Below are 26,227 nucleotides of genomic sequence, written 5' to 3'. Positions count from 1 at the left end.
ACAAACGTGGATTTCCCAGCTGTTGCCGTGGCCACCAGGTCTGAAAGACCGACCCCAAATAACTCCTTCCCTTATTAAGGCAATACTTCCAAATGCCGTTTGGAATACGAATCACCTGACCACTGACGTGTCCATAACCCTCTACTGGTAGAAATGGACAACGCACTTAGACTTGATGACAGTCGGCAAATATTCCGCTGTGCATCACGCATATATAGAAATGCATCTTTTAAATGTTCTATAGGCAAAAATATACTGTCCCTATCTAGGGTATCAATATTTTCAGTCAGGGAATCCGACCACGCCAACCCAGCACTGCACATCCAGGCTGAGGCGAATTGCTGGTCGCAGTATAACACCAGTTTGTGTGTAAATACATTTTAGGATACCCTCCTGCTTTCTATCAGCAGGATCCTTAAGGGCGGCCATCTCAGGAGAGGGTAGAGCCCTTACAAGCGTGTGAGCGCTTTATCCACCCTAGGGGGTGTTTCCCAACGCACCCTAACCTCTGGCGGGAAAGGATATAATGCCAATAACATTTTAGAAATTATCAGTTGTTATCGGGGGAAAACCACGCATCATCACACACCTCATTTAATTTCTCAGATTCAGGAAAACTACAGGTAGTTTTTCCTCACTGAACATAATACCCCTTTTTGGTGGTACTCGTATTATCAGAAATGTGTAAAACATTTTTCATTGCCTCAATCATGTAACGTGTGGCCCTACTGGAAGTCACATTTGTCTCTTCACCGTCGACACTGGAGTCAGTATCCGTGTCGGCGTCTATATCTGCCATCTGAGGTAACGGGCGCTTTAGAGCCCCTGACGGCCTATGAGACGTCTGGACAGGCACAAGCTGAGTAGCCGGCTGTCTCATGTCAACCACTGTCTTTTATACAGAGCTGACACTGTCACGTAATTCCTTCCAACAGTTCATCCACTCAGGTGTCGACCCCCTAGGGGGTGACATCACTATTACAGGCAATCTGCTCCGTCTCCACATCATTTTTCTCCTCATACATGTCGACACAAACGTACCGACATACAGCACACACACAGGGAATGCTCTGATAGAGGACAGGACCCCACTAGCCCTTTGGGGAGACAGAGGGAGAGTTTGCCAGCACACACCAAAGCGCTATATATATACACAGGGATAACCTTATACAAGTGTTTTTCCCCTTATAGCTGCTGTATTTTAATACTGCGCCTAATTAGTGCCCCCCTCTCTTTTTTTTTAACCCTTTCTGTAGGGTAGTGACTGCAGGGGAGAGCCAGGGGAGCTTCCCTCCAACTGAGCTGTGAGGGAAAATGGCGCCAGTGTGCTGAGGAGATAGGCTCCGCCCCTTTTTCGCGGACTTTTCTCCTGCTTTTTTATGGATTCTGGCAGGGGTTAAAATTCATCCATATAGCCCTGGGGGCTATATGTGATGTATTTTCGCCAGCCAAGGTGTTTTTATTGCTGCTCAGGGCGCCCCCCCCTAGCGCCCTGCACCCTCAGTGACCGAAGTGTGAAGTGTGCTGAGGAGCAATGGCGCACAGCTGCAGTGCTGTGCGCTACCTTGGTGAAGACAGGATGTCTTCTGCCGACGATTTTCCGGACCTCTTCTGTCTTCTGGCTCTGTAAGGGGGCCGGCGGCGCGGCACTGGGACCCATCCATGGCTGGGCCTGTGATCGTCCCTCTGGAGCTAATGTCCAGTAGCCTAAGAAGCCCAATCCACTCTGCACGCAGGTGAGTTCGCTTCTTCTCCCCTTAGTCCCTCGATGCAGTGAGCCTGTTGCCAGCAGGTCTCACTGAAAATAAAAAACCTAAACTAAAACTTTCACTAAGAAGCTCAGGAGAGCCCCTAGTGTGCACCCTTCTCGTTCGGGCACAGAGATCTAACAGAGGCTTGGAGGAGGGTCATAGGGGGAGGAGCCAGTGCACACCAGATAGTCCTAAAGCTTTCTTTAGATGTGCCCAGTCTCCTGCGGAGCCGCTATTCCCCATGGTCCTTACGGAGTCCCCAGCATCCACTTAGGACGTTAGAGAAATACTGCTACCCATGGCCCGAAAGTCGATAATCATCCCTTTTTGCAACTTGGATAATTGCCCCTTTTACCATGACAGCAACGAGTGATATTATTATTAACAGTTTCTTATACAGCGTAGCAAATTCCGTTACGCTTTACAACTGGACACTATTAGAAGACAAAACCGGGTAAAAACAGTCAGAGGTAGGAGGGCCCTGCTCGCAAGCTTACAATCTATAGGGAAATAGGCATTGATACACGAGGATAAATGTTATCTATTGCATACAGTAGTTGTCCACCAGATTGCAAAGGTTCTTGGTGGGGTGCATGATATCACATCACAGCAGTGATGAACCAGGGTCAGGAGGATGGGAGAGTGAAGAAAGAAAATACGTGGGGGATATGTGTGTACTGATTTTTGGAAGGTATACCGCCCTAGGCGCTTGAATTAAATATGGTGAACAAACAATATGGTGTAGTCACTTATTCAAAAGACTTCAATGTTGTTCCATCTGTTGATAGTTTGCTTGATTTCAACGGTGCAGTGCATCAAAATAAAGAAAAAAATATATATAGTGTAATACAGTTTTAAGTGAACAAAATTTCTTTGTGAATTACATATAATGTAACTCTATAGGTGATAATATATCCAATATTTAGCCAAGGCGTACCCCACTCACTATGTGAATGAAGCGAAATAAGCACATAAAGGTATCTTTAGTCAATGAAGCATGGCGTACCCAACTCACAATGTCACAAATGGTTTGAAGCTCATCAAGGTATCTTTCTTGTGGAATATGGACCTTGTCTTTCGACCCAAGTTGTTTTGATCCACGTGTACCCAAAACAAACAAAAACAAATTCTCCAATGTGTAGTAGAGCTTCCAAAACCATATGGGATACACACTAACTATACAGTAACGTAGTTTTAGGATCAATGTTTTAAATATTTAAAAAGAATATGCGTACCCCACTCACAAAAATGGAGTACTTTTCTATACACATCGAGGTATCTTTAGTAATCTTGTATGCAGGAGTATAGAATGCGTACCCTACTCACAGAATTATGCGAGATTTGCAAAGCCCATCAAGGTTTCTTTCATTTTCAATTTCCTCTCCAAAAAAAAAAAAAGGCTGGATGTTTCTTAAAACTATAAAAATTTATTGTACAAAACCCCAATCGGTAGGGGAAAGAATTCCAATGAAACAATGACTACAGTAAAATGCCAATAAAAAGAAAAAACAAAATCACAAAGTTAAAAACATGAACCATCCATGCTGAAACTCTGGAGGTATTTCTCAAAAAAAAAAAACAATTTCCTCAAGAGATTACCTTATCCAGAGTTCAGCTGTGTGTCGTGGATGGATGAAAAAAGCTGGCTATCCCCACTCCTGTTTGTCAGTCAATGCATTTCGGTCTAAATTACCTTTTTCAAGACATGGGTGGAGTGTGGAATACCCAGCTATTTATATGGTGGGCAGCCAATCACATTAAAAAGAAGTGACCTCATTTTGATTCACTCCTTAATTCATGTATTATTTAACATTGCGTTCACATAACAAATAATCCCAATTATGGATGACACAATATGTTTATAAGTCTCAGTATACATAAACTGAGACTTATATTACAAAACTTTACAATCTTTCAACTTATAAACCCTTTTTCGGCTGGTTGCCATGCAATAGGGAACACACACTAGAATGGAGGGTACCCTCATATAAATATGGGGGCAAACATAAAAAGAGAAGAAGTTTGGAAACTAATAATACACCAAAATTGTCCAATAGATATTCACCCCTGAGAGAGAACGATGACATATGGCATGATTCACCGAAAAGGGAAAGGAGACAAAGATCGCCTTTTTTAGAAAGAGTGAGACATTACAACCACTACAGATAAATGCCTTTACCCGTCCAAGAGGAAAAAGGGGTGGGGTTCGAAAGAAGAAGCAAAGTAAATGTAAAAAGAGGATAAGGAAGTCTAAGAAGAGATCATTAGGTGACATAAAAGATAACCGAAAGGAAATTCCCATGGTAAAATTTTTTAATTTAAGCACACACGTTTTGACACAGGATGAAACGACCCTATTACAAAAGGGACTTAAATATGCGCCCACAAGTCATATAGACATGTTTGATACATTTGTGGATGTACAAAAATTTGTTCGAAAATTAACTCTAAAAAAGTTTTTCCATAAACAGGACACTACGAATATGGAGGAAAGAGAATGATTTGGGTACATCATTTCGCCCCAAGTCAATTTTCTTCCCTCAGCATTGCAAAGGGCCATTAATAGATACGTTTAGCACCCTGGTCTTGGAGGATTTAAATAATTTGGACATTAACTATAAAAACTCAAATTTAACTAAGAAAGAGAAGGAAGCCTTAAAAATTCTAGACAGAATAAGGAAATTATTATAAAGCCCACCGATAAGGGAGGAGGCATAGTAATCTTAGATTGTCAAACATATGAAGCGGAAGTTATGCGTCAATTATCTGATTCAAATACTTATAAAAGATTAAGAAGTGACCCTACGGAACAAATACAAAATAAATTAGCTTTGATGATAAAAAAGGCAGTTGTCAAAAATATTGTTACACAGAAAGAAGGGCAATTCATCATTAATGAAACTCCCACTACACCGGTAATTTATATATTGCCTAAAGTGCACAAGTGCACAAAAAAAAACCCCCGGGGAGACCTATCATCTCCGGAGTTTCATCGGTTACTGCGAATCTGTCCAAATTCATTGACTTCCATCTGCAGCCCTTAGTCCGGTTGAACCAGTCCCACTTAAAAGACACGGGAGATTTTCTGAGGGTCATAAAAAACATAAATTGGAGGCATGGGGATCTACTGGTAACGGCAGATGTAAGCTCCCTCTACACCGTCATTGATCATAATGACGGTGTAGAGGCATCTAAGTATTTCCTAAATTTATCATCATTGTCTAAGGACCTTCAAGAATTTATGATAGAGGGCATATTACAGAACAATTTTTTCCTCTTTAAGGATGATTTCTTTTTACAGAAGAAGGGCACAGCGATGGGCACAAGGTTCGCTCCAAGTTATGCCAACCTGTTCTTGGGGTTGTGGGTACTAGAGAATATCTGGACCCACGACCCCCATGGAGCGAACCTGGTGTCCTACGCTAGAGATATCGATGATATATTCTTTGTATGGAGATGGGGACGAGAAACCATGGAGAGGGGGACGAGAAACCCTCAATACCTTCTGTAATTCATTAAATGACAATAGCAAAAACATTATACTTACTTTTGACATCCAGGATTCGATCATTTATTTTCTCGATATAACAGTATATATTGAAGATAACACTATACAATTTAAAAATTTCACTAAACCCACAGATTCAGTGAGTTATATCCCCATTTCCAGTTGCCACCACGATAACTGGTTAAGCTCTATCCCCAAGGGACAGTTCAAGCGTCTACACAGAAACTGTTCGAAAGAATCAGTCTATGTGGAACAGGCCACTATTATGAGTGACCAGTTCTATAAAAGTGGATATAGTGAAAATGAGAAAAGGGCATGTGAACAGGCAAAAATTGGTGAAAGTATCACTCCTTTGGAAAGAACGAGTTCCAAGGGCAATTCAGAATTTGCCTTTATCACGCAATACACCAAAGAACATAGAGGCGTGGAAAAATTATTGCGTAAACACTGGCATATTTTAAAAAAGGACCCAATCTTGGGTCCTTTATTGCCTGAGAAACCCCGATGTATATATAGAAGGGCCCCGAACCTTAAATCTTCTTTGGTGTCAAATATGTATGCTCCCTCATTATCAAAATCATCGATTACTTCCACTGGTTTTTATAGATGCTGTGATTGTATAGGCTGCAAAAACATTCCAGGTGGAGGCCATAAAAAAGTCGATAAATATTAATGGTACTGAAATTAAAATAAAAGAATTCATAACTTGTAATACAAAAAATGTAATATATGCGATTCAATGCAAATGTAATAAATATTATATTGGGAGAACATCACGTGCACTAAAGGTCCGTTTAGGGGAACACACACGGAATATCAAAAAAGGGGTCGATACCCACGTCCTCTCATCTCATTTCAAAAGTAATCATAACTGTTCCCTTATGGAGATTTCCAGTTTCTGTGGAATAAAGGCAATCAAACCCAGTAAAAGATATAGAGACAGTGCTACACAATTACCAAAATCAGAGATGTCCTATATTTATAAATGCAAAACCCTCATACCTGGGGGTCTTAACAGTGACTTCGAGTTAAAGTGGTTTTTGTAAATAGATATATACGGATGTAGTTTGCCTTTATTGGAATTAAAAGTTACTGGAAATATGTGACATTTATTTTGTAAAACAACTGTTTTTATTTTTGTTTTTACAAGAAAATATACAGAGTGTCACGGACGGTTGCCATGGTTACATGCCGGGGATTTGCTGCCCCTTTACTACTGCCATGATTGGCCCATACTTGCGGTCCACAGTGGTTACTTCCGGGAATGCGTTCCACAGAAAGACGACACTTCCGGGGGAGTAACCCCGGTGCCGGACGTTCCAGGTCCCGGACTTGGATAAGAGGGCCAAGGCGTCGGTCATTTCCGGACGCGGTTTCCATGGTGACATGGGTGCTTTCCAACAGGGAGGGATGATACCTCTAGTGGGAGGACCCCGTATAGTCCGTTCCGCAAATGTCATTTCCGGGTTGGTCCCCATGACAACGCGGACGGATTCAGCTTAAACTCCCTCATTAGACAATAAAAAGTATGTAAAGGAGGCTATTAAGATGGCGTGTCCTAATGGAGCCCGTGCACATTATTAAATTAAACTCGTATAGAGCACGATCGCCCTCATAAGTGCCCCTTACGTACAGGAGCGATCTGTAACCATGGCAACCAGCCGAAATAAGGTTTATAAGTTGAAAGTTTGTAAAGTTTTGTAATATAAGTCTCAGTTTATGTATACTGAGACTTATAAACATATTGTGTCATCCATAATTGTAATTATTTGTTATGTGAACGCAATGTTAAATAATACATGAATTAAGGAGTGAATCAAAATGAGGTCACTTCCTTTTAATGTGATTGGCTGTCCACCATATAAATAGCTGGGTATTCCACACTCCACCCATGTCTTGAAAAAGGTCATTTAGACCGAAATGCATTGACTGACAAACAGGAGTGGGGATAGGCAGCTTTTTTCATTCATCCACGACACACAGCTGAACTCTGGATAAGGTAATCTCTTGAGGAAATTGTTGTTTTTTTGGAGAAATACCTCCAGAGTTTCAGCATGGATGGTTCATGTTTTTAACTTTGTGATTTTGTTTTTTCTTTTTATTGGCATTTTACTGTATTCATTGTTTCATTGGAATTTTTTCCCCTACCGATTGGGGTTTTGTACAATAAATTTTTATGGTTTTAAGAAACATCCAGCCTTTTTTTTTTTTGTAGAGGAAATTGAAAATGAAAGAAACCTTGATGGGCTTTGCAAATCTTGCATAATTCTGTGAGTAGGGTACGCATTCTATACTCCTGCATACAAGATTACTAAAGATACCTTAATGTGTATAGAAAGTACTCCATTTTTGTGAGTGGGGTACGCTTATTCTTTTTAAATATGTAAAACATTGATCCTAAAAGTACGTTACTATATAGTTAGTGTGTATCCCATATGGTTTTGGAAGCTCTACTACACATTGGAGAATTTGTTTTTGTTTGTTTTGGGTACACGTGGATCAAAACAACTTGGGTCGAAAGACAAGGTCCATATTCCACAAGAAAGATACCTTGATGAGCTTCAAACCATTTGTGACATTGTGAGTTGGGTACGCCATGCTTCATTGACTAAAGATACCTTTATGTGCTTATTTCGCTTCATTCACATAGTGAGTGGGGTACGCCTTGGCTAAATATTGGATATATTATCACCTATAGAGTTACATTATATGTAATTCACAAAGAAATTTTGTTCACTTAAAACTGTATTACACTATATATATATTTTTCTTTATTTTGATGCACTGCACCGTTGAAATCAAGCAAACTATCAACAGATGGAACAACATTGAAGTCTTTTGAATAAGTGACTACACCATATTGTTTGTTCACCATATTTAATTCAAGCGCCTAGGGCGGTATACCTTTCAAAAATGTGTTATATCTATGTATGTATGTAGATGTTTGGTGACATCTAGGGCAGCTCTTATTGATTTAGCACCACATAGCAGGGATTCACTACTTTTTTTGTTTCAGATGTGTGTACTGTACTGTGGGAATATCATTGGATAGGAAAGCTATGAAGGTAATGTGATCGGTTCTGGAATTTGATAAGCTTGTCTGAATAGGTGAGTTTTCAGGGAACGCTTGAAGACTAGAGGAGAGTCTTATTGTACCTGGTAGGGCATTCCACAGAGTGGGTGCAGCCCGCAGAAAGTCCTGTAATCATGCATGGGAGCAAGTAATGAGTGTGGATAAGAGACATAGATCTTGTGAAGTGCGAAGGGGCCGAGAGATATTTTGAGATAAGCGAAGAGATGTATGTTGGTGTAGTATGGTTAATAGCTTTGTATGTAAGTAACAGTATTTTATATTGAATACGGTAGAATACCGGTAGCCAATGGATGGACTGACAAAGTTGGTCTGCAGACGATGAATGTCTAGCGAGGAATATTAGCCTTGCAGCTGCATTCAGAATGGATTGTAATGGTGAGAGTCTCTTCTTAGTAAGACCAGTAAGAAAACTATTGCAATAATCAATGCGGGAGATAACGAGAGCATGGATTAGGGTTTTAGCAGTGTCTTGTGTAAATTATGATTGTATTTTGGATATGTTTCTTAGATGCATGTAACATGATTTTAAGACAGATTGAATGTGGGGAGCAAAGGACAGTTCAAGTATGACACCTAGGCAGCGAGCTTGTGGGTAGGGTTGAGTTGTAGAGTTCGTAACAGTGATAGAAATATCAGGTTGGTAACTGCTATTGGCCGGTGGAAATATAATTAACTGTTTTGGAAAAATTAAGTTTGAGGTGGCAAGATGACATCCAAGATGAAATGGCAGAGAGGCATTCAGTGACCCGACCAAATACAGATAGAGACAAAACAGGGGAGGATAGGTAGATTTGAGTATCATCTATGTACAGATGATACTGAAATCCAAAATAACTGATTAGTTTACCAAGAGATGAATTATAGATTGAGAAAAACAGAGGACATAAGACTGAGCCCTGCAGTACTCCAACTGAAAGAGGCAGCGAAGAGGAGGTGGATTCAGAGAAACGGACACTGAAAGAGTGGTTAGATAGGTAGGATAGGAACCAAGAGAGGGCCGTGTCCTGAAGACCCAGGGCCTGCAGTGTTTGTATGAGAAGAGAGTGGTCAACAGTGTCAAAATCAGCAGAGAGATCTAGAAGAATGAGTAGTGAGTAATGGCATTTAGACTTCACAGTGACTAGATCATTCACTACTTTAGTCAGTGCCGTCTCTGTGGAGTGTTGGGAGTGAAAGCCTGATTGATGTGGGTCCAATAAGTTGTAAGAGTTAAGAAAGTGTGTGAGTCAAGTGTAGGCAAGTTTCTCAAGTAGCTTGGAGAGACATGGGAGCTGAGAGATGGGACGGTAATTTGAGAGAGAGGGTCAGAATTTTTTTTTTTTTCAGAATGGGAGTAATCACTGCATGCTTGAACAGTGAAGGAAAGATACCAGTAGAGAGTGAAATTATAGATGTTAGTTAAGGTTGGGATGAGCACAGGAGACAGAGCTTTACTTATTTGTGAGGGTATAGGATCAAGAGGAGAAATAGTGGAGTAGCAGGATGAGAAAAGTGTTGATACTTTATCTTCATTAGTGGGATCAAATGAAGAGAAAGTGCCAGAGGGTTTAGGTAAGGAAGAGTAGATCACTGGTTGTGGAAGAGCATACCATTTCATTTTGGATCTTGTCAATCTTGTCCTTGAAGTAGGAAGTAAGATCTTGTGCCTTGATAGTGGCTGGCGGGTTGGGTGAAGGAGGGTTGAGAAGTGATTTAAATGTATTAAAAAGTCATTTGAGGTTAGCGGCTTGAGCAGAGATGAGAGTTTGGAAATGTGTTTGTTTGGCAGTGTCCAGAGCATTACGATAAGAATGGTAGACAGTCATATATATGAGGAAGTCACTTGGAATACGAGATTTACGCCACTGGCGTTCAACGTTACGTGACAGTTTTTGTAGGTGTCTTGTTACTTTAGAGTGCCACGGTTGACATCTAGGTCTACGTGGATTGTGATGGGTAGATGGAGCCACTTCGTCAAGGGCTATCTCTAGAGTCTGGTTCACGTGTGATACAGCCATCTCAGGAGAAGTGAATGCAGAAATAGGTGAAAGCTGTTGTTGCAGTGAGGTGGAAAGTTCTTGAAGATTAATTGCATTAATATTTCAGCGGGTTTGAGAAGGAGTGATGTGTGCAGACGGCCTTTCACACACCTTATATACCCACCAAGCCAGCACACAACATGTGATGTACTTTATGGGCTACTCCCTGCCAACGTCAAATGTAGATGGTGGTCATAATAATGTGACTCGACCGTGTATTATACTTTAGTATTATTTTTGCTTTTGTGCTGGGTGCAGTTGTATTAAACATTTTGACCACTGACAAAGTTAAACCCAGACAGTAAATATGCAAGCTCTCCCTTTTGTATCAAACATTCACTTTAGAATCTTAATTTATTGAGGAGAAATGTAATCGTTATGGTAGACTTACCATTGATAACTCTATTTCTCCTAAGTCCACATGATAACATTGGAATATGAGGTAGCGACAGTGGATTGGCACCAAACGATCAAGATTTCGGCCTCCCAGAATGCAAGGCCCCTGGCTCAAGCAATTCAGTTTTTTGTTTGGTGCAAAGGGAGACGGACCATGGTCAATAGGCTGCTGGTTTTTAGCAACCATAAACTTTCTATTTTATTTTTAGAGTCTTACTATATTTTTTGAGCGATTTTTCTAAAAAGTGTCTTATACATACCTTAGAAAGAGTCGCTCCAACAACTCCCTGCCGGGTCACGACAACCATTACCCACGTGTACAGTGCTGTTTCGGCGGGCGTCCGCAAGGAGAATGACAGGTAGAGGGCGTTTGTGGGTGGCAACTGACCATTTTCTGGGAATGTCTGGAAAAACGCAGACGTGTCCAAGCTTCTTCAGGAAGGGTGTCTGACTTCAATTCTGGTCCCAGACAGGCTGATCTACGTTCAGATTTTAGTGACCCCCCTCCCCCCCATATCACAATGTAAATTCAGTTTAAGAAAAAATAAGATTTTAAACCTACCAGTAAATCTTTTTCTCGTAGTCCGTAGAGGATGCTGGGGACTCTGTAAGGACCATGGGGTATAGTCGGACTCCGCAGGAGACATGGGCACTCTAAGACTTTAGATGGGTGTGAACTGGCTCCTCCCTCTATGCCCCTCCTCCAGACCTAAGTTAAAGAACTGTGCCCAGAGGAGACGGACAGTACGAGGAAATTATTTTTGTTAATCTAAGGGTGAGATACATACCAGCCCACACCATACACACCGTACAACATGGAATATACCAAACCAGTTAACAGTATGAATAAAACAGCATCAGCCAGAGACTGATCACAACTGTAACATAACCCTTATGTAAGCAACAACTATATACAAGCCTTGCAGAAATTGTCCGCACTGGGACGGGCACCCAGCATCCTCTACGGACTACGAGAAAATAAGATTTTACTTACCGGTAAATCTATTTCTCGTAGTCCGTAGAGGATGCTGGGACTCCGTAAGGACCATGGGGAATAGACGGGCTCCGCAGGAGATAGGGCACTCTAAGAAAGCTTTGGACTCTGGGTGTGCACTGGCTCCTCCCTCTATGCCCCTCCTCCAGACCTCAGTTATGGAAACTGTGCCCAGAGGAGATGGACAGTACGAGGAAGGATTTTTGTAAATCTAAGGGCGAGATACATACCAGCCCACACCATACACACCGTACAACATGGAATATACCAAACCAGTTAACAGTATGAATAAAACAGCATCAGCCAGAGACTGATCACAACTGTAACATAACCCTTCTGTAAGCAACAACTATATACAAGCCTTGCAGAAATTGTCCGCACTGGGACGGGCGCCCAGCATCCTCTACGGACTAGGAGAAAAAGATTTACCGGTAGGTTTAAAATCTTATTTTCTCTTACGTCCTAGAGGATGCTAGGGACTCCGTAAGGACCATGGGGATTATACCAAAGCTCCAAAACGGGCGGGAGAGTGCGGATGACTCTGCAGCACCCAATGAGCAAACATGAGGTCCTCATCAGCCAGGGAATCAAACTTGTAGAATTTTACAAAAGTGTTTGAACCCGACCAAGTAGCTGCTCGGCACAGCTGTAAAGCCGAGACCCCTCGGGCAGCCGCCCAAGAAGAGCCCACCTTCCTAGTGGAATGGGCCTTTATCGAATTTGGTAACGGCAATCCCGCCGTAGAATGAGCCTGCTGAATCGTGTTACAGATCCAGCGAGCAATAGTCTGCTTAGAAGCAGGAGCGCCAACCTTGTTGGCCGCATACAGGACAAATCGTGCCTCTGTTTTCCTAACTCGAGCCGTCCTGGCTACATACATTTTTAAGGCCCTGACTACATCAAGGGACTTGGAATCCTCCAAGTCACCCGTAGCCCCAGGCACCACAATAGGTTGGTTCATATGGAACGACGAAACCACCTTAGGTAGAAATTGAGGACGAGTACTCAACTCCGCTCGATCCACATGGAAAATCAGATAGGGGCTCTTGTGAGACAAAGCCGCCAATTCTGACACTCGCCTCGCAGATGCCAAGGCCAACAACGTGACCACTTTCCAAGTGAGAAATTTTAACTCCACCGTTTGAAGAGGTTCAAACCAGTGTGATTTAAGGAACCGTAACACCACGTTAAGGTCCCACGGTGCCACTGGGGACACAAAAGGAGGTTGGATTTGCAGCACTCCCTTTACAAAAGTCTGGACTTCTGGGAGAGAAGCCAATTCCTTTTGAAAGAATATAGATAAGGCCGAAATCTGCACCTTAATGGAGTCTAACATAAGGCCCATATCCACTCCTGTCTGTAGAAAGTGGAGAAAACGCCCCAGCTGAAAATCTTCCATAGGAGCATGCTTGGCCTCACACCAAGAAATATATTTCCTCCAGATACAGTGATAATGCTTCGCCGTTACCTCCTTCCTAGCTTTGATTAGAGTAACAATGACTTCCCCCGGAATACCTTTCCTAGCTAGGATTTGGTGTTCAACCGCCATGCCGTCAAACGTAACCGCGGTAAGTCTTGAAACACACAGGGCCCCGGTTGCAACAGGTCCTCCATGGGAGGAAGAGGCCACGGATCTTCTGCGTTCATTTCCTGAAGATCTGAATACCAGGCCCTTCGAGGCCAATCTGGAACAATGAGTATTGTCTGCACTCCTGTTCGTCTTATGATTCTCAATATTGTTGAGATGAGTGGAAGTGGAGGGAACACATAGACCGACTGAAACACCCACGGTGTCACTAGTGCATCCACCGCCTGAGGGTCCCTTGACCTGGAACAATACGTTCAAAGCTTTTTGTTGAGGCGTGACGCCATCATGTCTATTTGAGGAAGTCCCCAATGACTTGTTATCTCTGCAAAGACCTCTTGATGAAGTCCCCACTCTCCTGGATGGAGATCGTGTCTGCTGAGGAAGTCTGCTTCCCAGTTGTCCACTCCCGGAATGAAGACAGCTGACAGAGCACTTACATGATTTTCCACCCAGCGAAGAATCCTGGTGGCTTCTGCCATTGCTGCTCTGCTCCTTGTCCCGCCCTGGCGGTTTACATGAGCCACGGCTGTGACATTGTCTGATTGGATCAGAACGGGTAGGTTGCGAAGAAAACTCTCCGCCTGTTGCAGGCCGTTGTATATGGCCCTTAATTCCAGCACATTGATGTGTAGACAAGCCTCCTGGCTTGACCATATTCCCTGAAAATTTCTTCCTTGTGTGACGGCTCCCCATCCTCGGAGGCTCGCGTCCGTGGTCACAAGAACCCAATCTTGAATGCCGAACCTGCGACCCTCTAGAAGGTGAGCACTCTGGAGCCACCACAGGAAAGAGACCCTGGCCTTGGGGGACAGGCTTATGCTCTGATAAATGGGACCCTGACCACTTGCCCAGAAGGTCCCACTGAAAAGTTCTTGCATGGAACCTGCCGAACGGAATGGCCTCGTAGGCCGCCACCATTTTTCCCAATACTCGAGTGCATTGATGAACTGACACTCTTTTTGGTTTCAGTAGGTCCTTGACCATGCTCTGGAGTTCCTGGGCTTTTTCCATTGGGAGAAAAACCCTCTTTTTTTTTCCGTGTCCAGAACCATGCCCAAAAATGACAGCCGAGTTGTCGGAACCAACTGCGACTTCGGTAGATTTAGAATCCAACCGTGTTGTTGTAGTACTCTCAGGGAGAGAGACACACTCTTTAGTAACTGATCTCTCGATCTTGCCTTTATCAGGAGATCATCCAAGTATGGGATAATTGTGACCCCATGCTTGCGCAGGAGCACCATCATTTCCGCCATCACCTTGGTGAAAATTCTCGGGGCCGTGGAAAGCCCAAACGGCAACGTCTGAAACTGGTAATGACAATCCTGTACAGCGAATCTCAGGTACGCCTGATGAGGAGGATATATGGGGACATGAAGGTAAGCATCCTTTATGTATAGTGACACCATAAAATCCCCCCCTTCGAGGCTGGAGATCACCGCCCGGAGAGATTCCATCTTGAATTTGAACCTTTTCAAATATAGGTTTAGGGATTTTAGATTCAGAATTGGTCTGACCGAGCCATCCGGCTTCGGGACCACAAACAGGGTTGAATAAAACCCTTTTCCCTGTTGCCCTAGGGGAACCTTGATAATCACCTGCTGTTGACACAGTTTTTGTATGGCAGCTGAAACTGTTTCCCTCTCTGGGGGAGAAGCTGGCAAGGCCGATTTGAAAAATCGGTGTGGAGGCACATCTTCGAACTTCAGTTTGTAGCCTTGGGATACAATTTCAATCACCCAAGGATCCAAATCCGACTGAACCCAGACCTGGCTGAAAAGACGAAGACGTGGCCCCACCGGTGCGGACTCCAGCAGCAGAGCCCCAGCGTCATGCAGTGGATTTTGTAGAGGCCGTGGAGGATTTTTGTTCCTGGGAACTAGCTGTAGCTGGTGTTCTTTTCCCTCTACCTCTGGCGAGGAAGAGCTCCGACCCTTTCTGAACTTATGCGACCGAAAGGACTGGTATTGAGGTGTTTTCTATTGCTGTGGGGGAACATAAGGTAAAAAAGAAGACTTACCCGCGGTAGCTGTGGAAACCAGGTCCGGGAGGCCCTCCCCAAATAAAACTTCACCCTTGTAAGGCAAAGCCTCCATATGTCTCTTTGAATCAGCATCACCTGTCCATTGACGGGTCCACAAGGACCTTCTAGCAGAAACTGCCATGGCATTGGCTCTTGAACCCAAAAGCCCAATATCTCTCGCAGCCTCTCTCATATATAACGCTGCGTCCTTAATGTGACCCAAGGTCAACAAAATACTATCCTTATCTAAGGTGTCAATGTCAGATGACAAGTTATCTACCCACGCTGCAATTGCGCTACTAACCTATGCCGACGCTACTGCAGGCCTGAGTAGGGCTCCCGTATGCGCATAAATTGATTTTAAGGTAGTTTCCTGCCTGCGATCCGCAGGATCCTTTAGGGCCGCCGTGTCCGGGGACGGTAGCGCCACCTTTTTGGATAAGCGTGTCAAGGCCTTGTCCACCGTGGGCGAGGATTCCCACCATAACCTGTCCTTTGAGGGGAAAGGATACGCCATAATAATTCTCTTGGGAACCTGCAGTCTCTTGTCTGGAGTTTCCCAAGCCTTTTCAAATAAAGCGTTCAGCTCATGAGATGGGAGAAACGTTGCCTCAGGTTTCTTTCCCTTAAACATGCAGACCCTCGTGTCAGGGACAGAAGGGTCCTCTGTGATATGTATACATCTTTTATTGCAATAATCATATATTGAATACTCTTGGCCACTCTTGGGTGCAACCTCGCATCATCATAGTCGACACTGGAGTCAGAATCCATGTCGGTATCAGTGTCTGCTACCTGGGAAAAGGGACGTTTATAGGACCCTGAAGGATCTTGTGACAGTCAAAGCCATGGAGTGACTCCCTGATTTGTCCTTGGACTCTGCCTTCTCCAATCTCTTATGTAATAAAGTCACATTAGCATTTAACACATTCCACATGTCCAACCAATCAGGTGTCGGCTGTGCCGACGGAGACACCACCATCTGCTCTGCATCCTCCCTAGACGAGCCTTCCGCTTCAGACATGTCGACACACACGTACTGACACCCCCACACACACTGGGATATATGAATATGGGGACAGCCCCCAATAAGGACCTTTGGAGAGACAGAGAGAGAGTATGCCAGCACACACTCAGCGCCACTAGACACTGAAAACACAGTCCCAGCCTATACAGCGCTTTTTTATATATCTGATGTGCGCCAAATAAATGTGCCACCCCCCTCATTTTTTGTCCCCTGTTACTTGGTTCAGCAGGGGAGAGTCCGGGAGCAGCTTCTCTGCAGCATGCTGTGGAGAAAATGGCGCTGGTTAGTGCTGGAGGATCAAGCCCCGCCCCCTCGACGGCGGGCTCCGGTCCCGCTCATTTTTTTTATACTGGCGGGGGTTTTATAATATACTGCCTCCGCAGTATCTAACAATGGTGCCAGTTTTATGTGAGGTAATTATTGCTGCCCAGGGCGCCCCCCCCTGCGCCCTGCACCCTTGCTGTGCCTGTGTGTGTGTGAGCAATGGCGCACAGCGCGACCGCTGCGCGGTACCTCTCTGAAGAACTTAAGTCTTCTTCCGCCTTTGTTGTCTTCTTACTTCATATACTTACCCGGCTTCTATCTTCCGGCTCTGTGAGGAGGACGGCGGCGCGGCTCCGGGACGAACAGCGAGGACGATACCTGTGTTCCGACCCTCTGGAGCTAATGGTGTCCAATAGCCTAAGAAGCAGAGCCTATCAGTAAAGTAGGTCTGCTTCTCTCCCTTCAGTCCCACGAAGCAGGGAGCCTGTTGCCAGCAGTGCTCCCTGAAAATAAAAAACCTAACAAAAGTCTTTTCAGAGAAACTCAGTAGAGCTCCCCTGCAGTGCATCCAGTCTCCTCTGGGCACAGGATATAACGGAGGTCTGGAGGAGGGGCATAGAGGGAGGAGCCAGTTCACACCCATACTAAAAGTTCTTTATAGTGCCCATGTCTCCTGCGGAGCCCGACTATACCCCATGGTCTTTACGGAGTCCCCAGCATCCTCTAGGACGTAAGAGAAACTTCTTGTTGGAAAGATCCAATCATTTTTGGAACAAACCCCTCAATTCAAATAACCACCATCAAGAGAACTCATTATGCATATTTGTAATGTACCAACGATGGTAAAGAACTGGAAACTAATAAATAGAAGTTTGTTAATTTGCATAATAAAATCCATCCTCACCTACTACAACATTTGGACGCTGTGGTATACTTACAACTTATTGATACCAGACTCCACTTACAGAAATAATCACCCAAACAAAACAAAAAAAACAAACAAAAAAAAAGTATCCCTATAGGAAAATGACTACACCTCTTCATTACCATTACCGATTTGCATATCGGTTTGGTTTAAGGGGTGCTCTCCTAGGATGTTATATAGTTTTCTAAAGAGAACAGAACATGATTCTGATGCAGAGGCACTTGGAAATCCACAATTAAAATTAAATAAAATTAGATCAAGAAAGAGAGAGAGAGAGAGAGAGTGTGAGTGAGTGATTGGTTTTTTTTTTTTTTGTCAGATAAACCCGAGAGAACTGCCAATGTTAAGCATAGGAAAAGTATAGGAAAATAGTTCTGGCCACTTCCACTTGTACTCTTTCGTTTGGTTATTTTGGGCAGTACCAGCAGTCCATTTTTATTTATTTTTTGTACTACTTTATGACTTGGGAATCTGCAGGAGTTTAGTAAAAAAAAAAAAAAATGGTTGAAAGGAAATGAATGGGTTTATTATATTTTTTCTTAAACTGTGTTTGGGTGGTTACAGACATTCTTCCTTGGTAAACTGCAGGCCCCGGTTGCAAGGACAAGCTTGTACGCATTCTACTCAAAGTGCCAGCTTTCCCTGGTAGCCATGTTTGGCAACGGGCAATGCTGGGACTTGTAGTTCACCAAAGACAAAGTTTTAAAACTTTATTTACTACTATCATCTCCACACCCACAGCGCTACGTGCTGGTTAAAAAGTGGGGGAAGCCCACTGTCAGGGTTCACATCCACACATTTGTTTTAACTAACATTAATATTGAGAACCTATTAAAATTTTAAGACACGTTTTCCTTTGCCTTTCTTTCTAATAACATTTATTATATTTTATTATTACATTTGTTTATCAATATTTTGCTAGTACTGTATACTTTATGGCAGCGTTTCCAAAATGTATTTCTCACAGACCCCCAACAACCCAGGTTTTCAGATTGTCTATCTGTGGAAACAGAATTATTACTGATCCAGTCAATGTGACTAAAATCACCTGTGCATGGTTTAAGAAATTCTGAAAATGTGATTGGGAGTTTCATTGTTGGGGTTGTGTGAGGACGGCATTTGGGAACACTGCTTTATTGAGACTCATAAGACTAATGGGGGGGGGGGGATTCAATTGTTAGCACTGCAGCTGTCTCTCCTGCATGCCCCACTGAGCTTTTCAATTGTTTCTCCTGTCAGTCGCGACCAGCTGTCGGTGCCGGCATTACAGTTCACACCCATGGGGGTGGCGATCTGAAATGTGCGATCAGTACCTGTTTGGGCATCCAAACTGCACTTTTCGCGAATGTGCGCATTAGTTTACTTGGTTTTAGCTGCTTTACGTGGCTAAACCTGGCACTAATGGGCGCGATAAGCAGAATCAATTGAATATCGCCACTGCAATCTCCCGTCACTTTAGATGGGAGATCGGGCGGCGATAACAATTGAATTTCCTCCATTGTGTTCAGCAATTTTAAATAAACTATAAACAAACCATAGGAGTTTTAACTGATTGACAGATGTGTATACCCATGTATTCAGAAGAGTACACCCACATTATAAATTGTATAAAGTTACAATAATTTATTGCAAACCTATTGTACTCCGGTTCTCTAGATTGTACTCCAGGTATTTCTTCACTGTTCCTAGACAAATGTGGCTTACTCTGTCAGGTGACTTATTTTTGGTCTCCAGTAGGCTAAAGAACCCAGGAATTGGCTGGTCCAATCCTGCTTAAATTACTAGGTACTGTATGTATTTCTCAGTAAAGTAAAGTATCATGATTGTCAACTATTTTGATATAAAGCATTGGGCGTAGGACTGCAAACTACAGACCTTCTGTTATTTGGGGGTAGAGAGGACATAGTGATAATTTAAGAATAGCTGGTATTCCTCTTCAAATGTCAGGCACATCAACAGCTCACACTGCCTGCGTGGAAAAAAAATCTTGTCACTTGTATGGTAGAGATGATAAATATCATCAGATCTCAGTCCCCAGGCTATACATGTAATTCACTTCTTCACATCCTCTGGGTTTGGTTTGTTCTCTATAATTGACCATGAAACCACTCTTCTTCTTCCTAGCCTCTGTTTCTATAGAGGTTCACCCCTTACATTGCCCGTATCAATTAGCTCACTATTCCGTATTACTTTCTTTATATGGTGACTATCACTCCATCCTGTTTCCCATCATTTACTGGTTTAACAATTCCATTTGTGTATAAAGCAGCATGGATATCCAAGTGCTTACGGCACAAGCTTTGAAGTATTTTGATTTTGTATTCCATCTGATTTCTAAATGGGTTAGAGTTGTTTCCATGTATGGTTAATATTCTTGTATTTGGGAAGAAATTGTTTACTTCATTAGTTCCCAAGCTTTTTTGAGTCACGGTGCCCTAGAGTATCAGAATATTTTTCATGGCACCCCTAGGCCAAAAGTTTCTTATTGAGAAATTCAGAAAAAAATATGAAATTAAGTAAATTGTGTTTATATGTCATCCTTAGGTTCAGGTATTTGGCGAGGGACATGATTAACTTCTGTTTGTCCACATATTTTATGACTGGAAGCCACAAGCACTGGTTTGCCTATAACATTGACTATAAATAATTTGAGTTGGTCCTGGACCACCACCCTTGCAAGTGCCCTGGAATGTATTAAACATACACACTCATACATTTATGCATACATGTGTATATATACATATACAAACACAAACCGTAAAGGGCAAAGTTTACAGCTTCAAGGGCATGTTAATAAGCCACACAAAAAGTACAGTGTCACTACTTATGACGGTTTGTCTTACAATGTCTACCAGGATGACCGGAATTGTCAGCTGAAATAATGAATCTTGGATGTCTTTATTCATATTGCAGCACAGTTACATTTCCATAGTAACATTTCCACATTAAATAGGTAAAAAATATCTGCATACGGTGCACGGAAAATGTTGTATATTAAAAGAACAAAAATGGTAATTCCACTTTATATCAAATAAATAAAACATTCCTAAATCTCATTTAGGTTTTTTTTTTTAATTTTAACAAAAATAAAAAATATACAATATGAACAAAATAATCTAAGAATATTAGCATTTACATTAGTGGATACAGCTTTAAACCTCTCTTTCTAGAAGTGGGGACTGGTCCCATACAGCAAAAGAAATGGTTTACACAACACAAAAAGTGCAACACCTTAATATCCAAGTTAGTCTTGCATTAAAAAGGGGAACCAAAATGAAATGTTTCATGCTAATGTGCCATGCTGTAATTTACACAACGCTACCTCTCTGGCACAAAGTGGTTTGCGAGTGTAACCACGAGCTACAGTGACACTACTAACCCCATTACTGCCTGTGCAATGTGTTACTGGCCACGTAACAAGCAGAGGGTATGCCGAGCGATCTGGCTTGTTGCATGTATAAAAACTGTAAAACAATATCAACACTGGATAATTCTAGCAGCATTTCACCTACAATAAAAATCAGCATACAGCACTAGATAGTAGTGTAAAGCATCTTGATTTGCTATGTATGATGGTGGTATATTTGTTCGTATGTGCTCGCCTAAAGGACAAATACGTAAACTGACTTCTGAAAGCCAGAGAAGCATATAGACTGGAAAAAGGGGCTACCTACCGATGTCCAGCATTTAAGATTCATGTGTTATGAACGGTGGAACAGTTGTATTCTGGTTCAATACAAGTGACTGTTTACTTTAGAAAAGGCCTTGCAATATAAAGAAATGGTTGTTTTAATTTCTGTTTGATATTAAAAACATTATTATGGTAACAGAAGAAAATGTACATAAAAATATAACACGCTATAACCTGCAAGTGCCTTAAAGATCAGATCCATATGGAAGATTGTTCAATGTAAAAGGACAGCAGAGGTTCAAGTGAGCTGTAGTGTACTCCTTAAGTGCACACGCACAAAGGCTATTTATTTCTCATGATGCTGTATTATTAAATGAGTTCCTACAATTATAAATCAAAATATCTTAACAGAAAAGAATGCTTACAAATATCGGATAGCGCTGGACAATGTGTGTGGGCAGATTGAATGATCTGTTTTCTGTACATTCTCCATATATCTATTTTGATGATTTTGGAAATGTAAGAGACTGAAAACTGACAATGAAAAACCTTATTCATCAAGGAATGTGTTCTACAGCCACAAAGGCTGTGATATTGCAGCAAGTATACCGAGTAGTTGCCCCAATATTGCCGCCTGTGACAGAACCACAGGTTTTAAATGTCCCTCACACTAAATGTGCACGGTGGACTAGTAGTGCTTCTCTTATGTCAATCTATACGGAGTAATGTAATCATAATCTGAGTAACAGACTTCCTTATGCCAATTTCAGAAATGAATGACAAGATTTCAGCCATTGGCATATTTTGCCAACAGCTATGAAAATGGGTGACAATTCCATAACGAGGTATATGCAAGTAGTCCAAAAGGTATGGAATACTGTTGTTGTTTTTTCTTCCATCAAAGGTTAACAGTGCTAATGCCTCTGCTTCCAAAAAGGTATGGTGAAATAAAACAAAAATATACACAAAAAAGACAACATTGTGGAGATAATTGCAGTAATATATAACCTTACAAAGCCTTTGAGATTGGACAAACGCCTCGGTCTTCTGCATTGCCTTACAACAGCACAGTCATGTAATTCCTTCTCTTTGCTTCTTTTGTTAAAACAATAAAGCACAAAAAAAAAAATAAAGACTTCTCACTGTGGAGGGAAGAGTGGATATCTAGGATTCACCAACGTGAATCTCATCCACTGCTAAACGGAGGCTTGCGTAGCTATACTTCACCTTTGCATTTGTCCACTTTCATTTCCACGGATAAAATGCTGGAACTATTTATTTATTTTCGGTTGCAGGTGTTGAGTAACCAACCTCTCTGCAGCTCAAGGATTCAACCGTAAATCATGATCATGGAAGCCACATAGATGTTATATCCGCCTCTTGAAGATAGCCAGCTAGACATTTGGAAAGTCTCTGGCTACGCATTGTAAGTCCAAAGTGATACAGTTCTGTCAGCGGAAGAGGATAGGAAAGACAGATCTTGAGTATGCCATCGGCACTGAATCACTTTGTCTTTGTGCTCACCTGCTTCAATGATCGGAAGAGGTTTTGTGAGATCACCTAATTAAAAAAAAACAACAATGAAAGGGACATTACTGATCTAACATTATAGATATTTCAGGCACTGCTGCCGATTTAACCCTATTTACAAAGGTCATGCTGAACTCGCTCATAACTATTACTATGAAAAACGTCCAGAGGGGAGTATGTAAACTGACACATATCTATATCTCCTAAACAAAAGTACCACTATTTTACTGTATTTTACTTTTTCAAAACATATTTAATTTGCAAACTAAAAGTGATTTTAAATTAACGTTATTGCGGTCAGGGATGCACGGCTGGCCAAATCACCATTAATAATGGTTACGAAAAATTGCAATTCTTCTTGCGCACCTCTATGGGTTGGGAGTAGGGTGGCCAATCCCGGGATCAGGATTGGGGGGATCCCGGGATTCAGGCCTAAAACTGGCAGGGATTCAATCCCGGGGATTTCGGGAATTAGAAGCCCCCTTGTTTTGTCAATCCTGGACAGCGTTGATCGTCCTCAGGATGCTCAGACGATGCCCAGCTCCATTCTCCCAGCTCCCCTTGCCCCCTGGCTGTGCGCACTGCACAGCGTGATGTGAAGTCAGAGGTCACACTGCGCAGTCTGACGCCAGCCACCCTCGCTGCCCATACCGCACCTAGCCACCCACCGTATGCAGCAAGTGAACCCGCCCACACTCCCAGAGGATGGTGAATAGTTATGTGGGCTTGGCGGGGCCGGGAAGGAGGTGGGGGAACACTGAAGATTTTAATTTTAAAATCTTCAACCCAATCCCAAGATACCCGGGATTTTAAAAAAAGGCCTGGGATTGGCCTCCCTAGTTGGGAGTTGCAAGACATTAATTGACACCTACATGACCACATAATCTGTTTGAAGATGTACAAACAAATAAGCATGCTAACTTGCAATAAATATTTGTACAAGTGATAAGTAGACAATAGGCCTATAAAATAATTATATCAGAAGTTTAATGACATAAAGAACATTCAAATGACATCAGCAAATTGGACAACACAGCAGTACTAATGGACTGGATGACAGATATAAGAGGCCCGAGAGATCAGTATTACAGGCGTAAACTGTGGACTCCAATTTACTGTGGGAACATACTGTACGGACACTAGGAACAAATCACATGCTAGATGTGAATGATCCCTTCCAAGTGTCTTTTCTCTTAGCAGAATATGAGGGGAAAGCGCAAGTCTGCTTTATACACAAGCCACCAGAATCAAACAGAACTGGAACAGCATGAGCCCAATGTACCAATACCCAGAATAAAGGTAAGGCAGGTAGGTAATATTTGTCAGTTTCCAGGGAGCTCCAATACTTCTGATTATAGAACTACTAGTGGATAGGACAGTGAGACGTATAGCAGAGTCCTACTCAAGTTAGTACATTGGACCATTTCTTCTTCAAAAGCAAACTCTATGGCAGGAACTTAACTTCTTAACTTTTTATCATATTCGTAGGCACATGACTTTGTTTGCATCAACTCTCCAGCTTACTGAACTATATTAAAACTTTAGGAATTTAACAAAACTATATTGTTGACCTTCCTGATATAGTTCTTAATTAACATTGCACACTGTCTAAATGACTGCTCTCTACTAATGATATGGTTATGGAAATAGTCTTCCTAGAAGCCACAGTGTTTTATTACTTGCGAGTGAGATAATCCAAGATACTAGTGTTCCAATTCTCTTCAATGAAATCCTACTACATGTTGTCTATTACAGGTATATCCTATTTTGAAACCACTGATAAAAAATTTCAAAAGGAGGGTGAATATTTTCTTATAGCTAAAGTACTGTATGGGGTGATATTTTTTTTACTTTTTTTTTTAAACTCCATGTTATTCATGTATGACTCAATTTTGTTAATGATGATCTTCTTATGCTGAAATATATATTCGTAATTTGATATGATCTCAGTGCTTTGCAGACAGCTAGGCAGCAGCTGGAAATATAGCCTCACTTTGAAAAACAAGCAGTCTTTCACCTTTGACCCAGTGTGAAATGGCATAATAGTGTCTGGGGAGTGTAGACAGCTTTCAGTCTGGCCGATTATTATAAATATGTATTCCTATTATCCGTATCTATGATGAAAACTGTCTAGTAAGCTATGTTTGGGGTATTATGTTCCTATGGGTGTGAAAGGAGAACCTGTCAGGTTTAAGATAAATTATCCTATGTGAACGACTGCTACCCCTGGTTTCACAGACACTGAAAGTAATATCTTTTAAGCATAACTGTTTCAGTTCTCAAGACAATGTTAGAGTGTTCCTGAGGGTGTGCTATAAAGCCTAGAGGTTTACACATAGCAAATCAGTTCCAATTGAAGCTGGTTCTGTCTGCAGCGGAATTCAGTTTTCCACAAACCCACTCCAGCTTTTAACTTGTGACGGACTTATAAGACGGGACCATGGAGATGACTGAATCTTATTACTTTGAACTACTTATAACCAAGGAATCGGTATGAAATACCTCCAATCAAAATCCCAACGTTCGAAATCCCGACAGCAACTGACCGATGGTCAAAATCCCGGCATGGACAAAATACCAACAAGGTCAAAATACCGACATGTAAAATGTAGACAGGTCAAAATACTGACATGCGTTTTTCAGTGTTTTTTGTGTGTATGTCGACATGGACAGGACAACATTTATGTGTACCACGTCCCCTCGCATGGCTCGCGCCAGGTCCACTGGGATGGTAAAGTACGAAAAAGTCGGTTTCAATGAAAAAATAATGAAAAATTAATGTCGCATTTTCCATGTCGGTATTTTAAATGTCGGTATTTTGTCCATGTCGGGATTTTGACCGTCGGTCAATTGCTGTCGGGATTTCGACCGTCAGGATTTTGATTGGAGGTAAATTGACTGCATCCCATAACCAATGACCATTATACGGGACAGAAATTAAACATCTGAGAAAACGGCTGAGTATTTTACTTGTTCTTATTATTATTGTAACCGAGTATAACTTGTTATTACTTGGATATTTTCATTGTTGTAACTTAGATAAATAAATGCTTATCCTTTTTGAAATGCCCTGTGTCAGTCTCCATATTTAACACAATGTAATGAGTTTTTCAACCGACAGCATGCGCTTGCAATGGTACACAGAAGTCACACATGTAGGGGTGTATTCAGTTTCACAAAACATTAGCATTTGCACTGACAATTTGCCCTTAATTAGCATGCAATACTAAGGGTGGTATCCTATTAGCCCCGATGCCACTTCGGCTGATCAAAACAGCAGGATATTGCGTTGTATGACAGATGGTCATTATCGCGGTATCCAATTAGAGGCCATTTTGATCGGCTGAAATTGGAACCGTGATCGCATGAAAACAAATAGGTACAGGGATGTCCACGTTTCCATGTGCTATCGCGGCTCTGGCGGCCACTTATCGCAGATTATGCTTTGGGTGCCTGAGGCACCTGAAGCATAATCCCGATA

At 42.1% G+C, this 26,227-nt stretch overlaps 1 protein-coding gene across 4 annotated transcripts in view; it reads right to left on the bottom strand.

Annotated features, from left to right (window-relative positions):
• Positions 1-20,461: 20,461 nt before the first annotated feature.
• Positions 20,462-26,227, bottom strand: part of WDR47 (WD repeat domain 47) — a 207,650-nt gene continuing 201,884 nt past the window's right edge. For all 4 annotated transcript variants that reach the window (XM_063940149.1, XM_063940146.1, XM_063940148.1 and 1 more), the window contains one exon: positions 20,462-22,776. In XM_063940149.1, the coding sequence (XP_063796219.1) occupies positions 22,634-22,776 (143 nt within the window). In that variant the 3' untranslated portion in view covers positions 20,462-22,633. The remainder of the gene's footprint in view (positions 22,777-26,227) is intronic.

Source organism: Pseudophryne corroboree, chromosome 9 (genome assembly GCF_028390025.1).
Source record: "Pseudophryne corroboree isolate aPseCor3 chromosome 9, aPseCor3.hap2, whole genome shotgun sequence".
In the NCBI taxonomy this organism is placed as follows: domain Eukaryota; kingdom Metazoa; phylum Chordata; class Amphibia; order Anura; family Myobatrachidae; genus Pseudophryne; species Pseudophryne corroboree.
The sequence above is the reverse complement of the archived record's forward strand: the minus strand, read 5'-3'. Positions and strand labels throughout refer to the sequence as shown.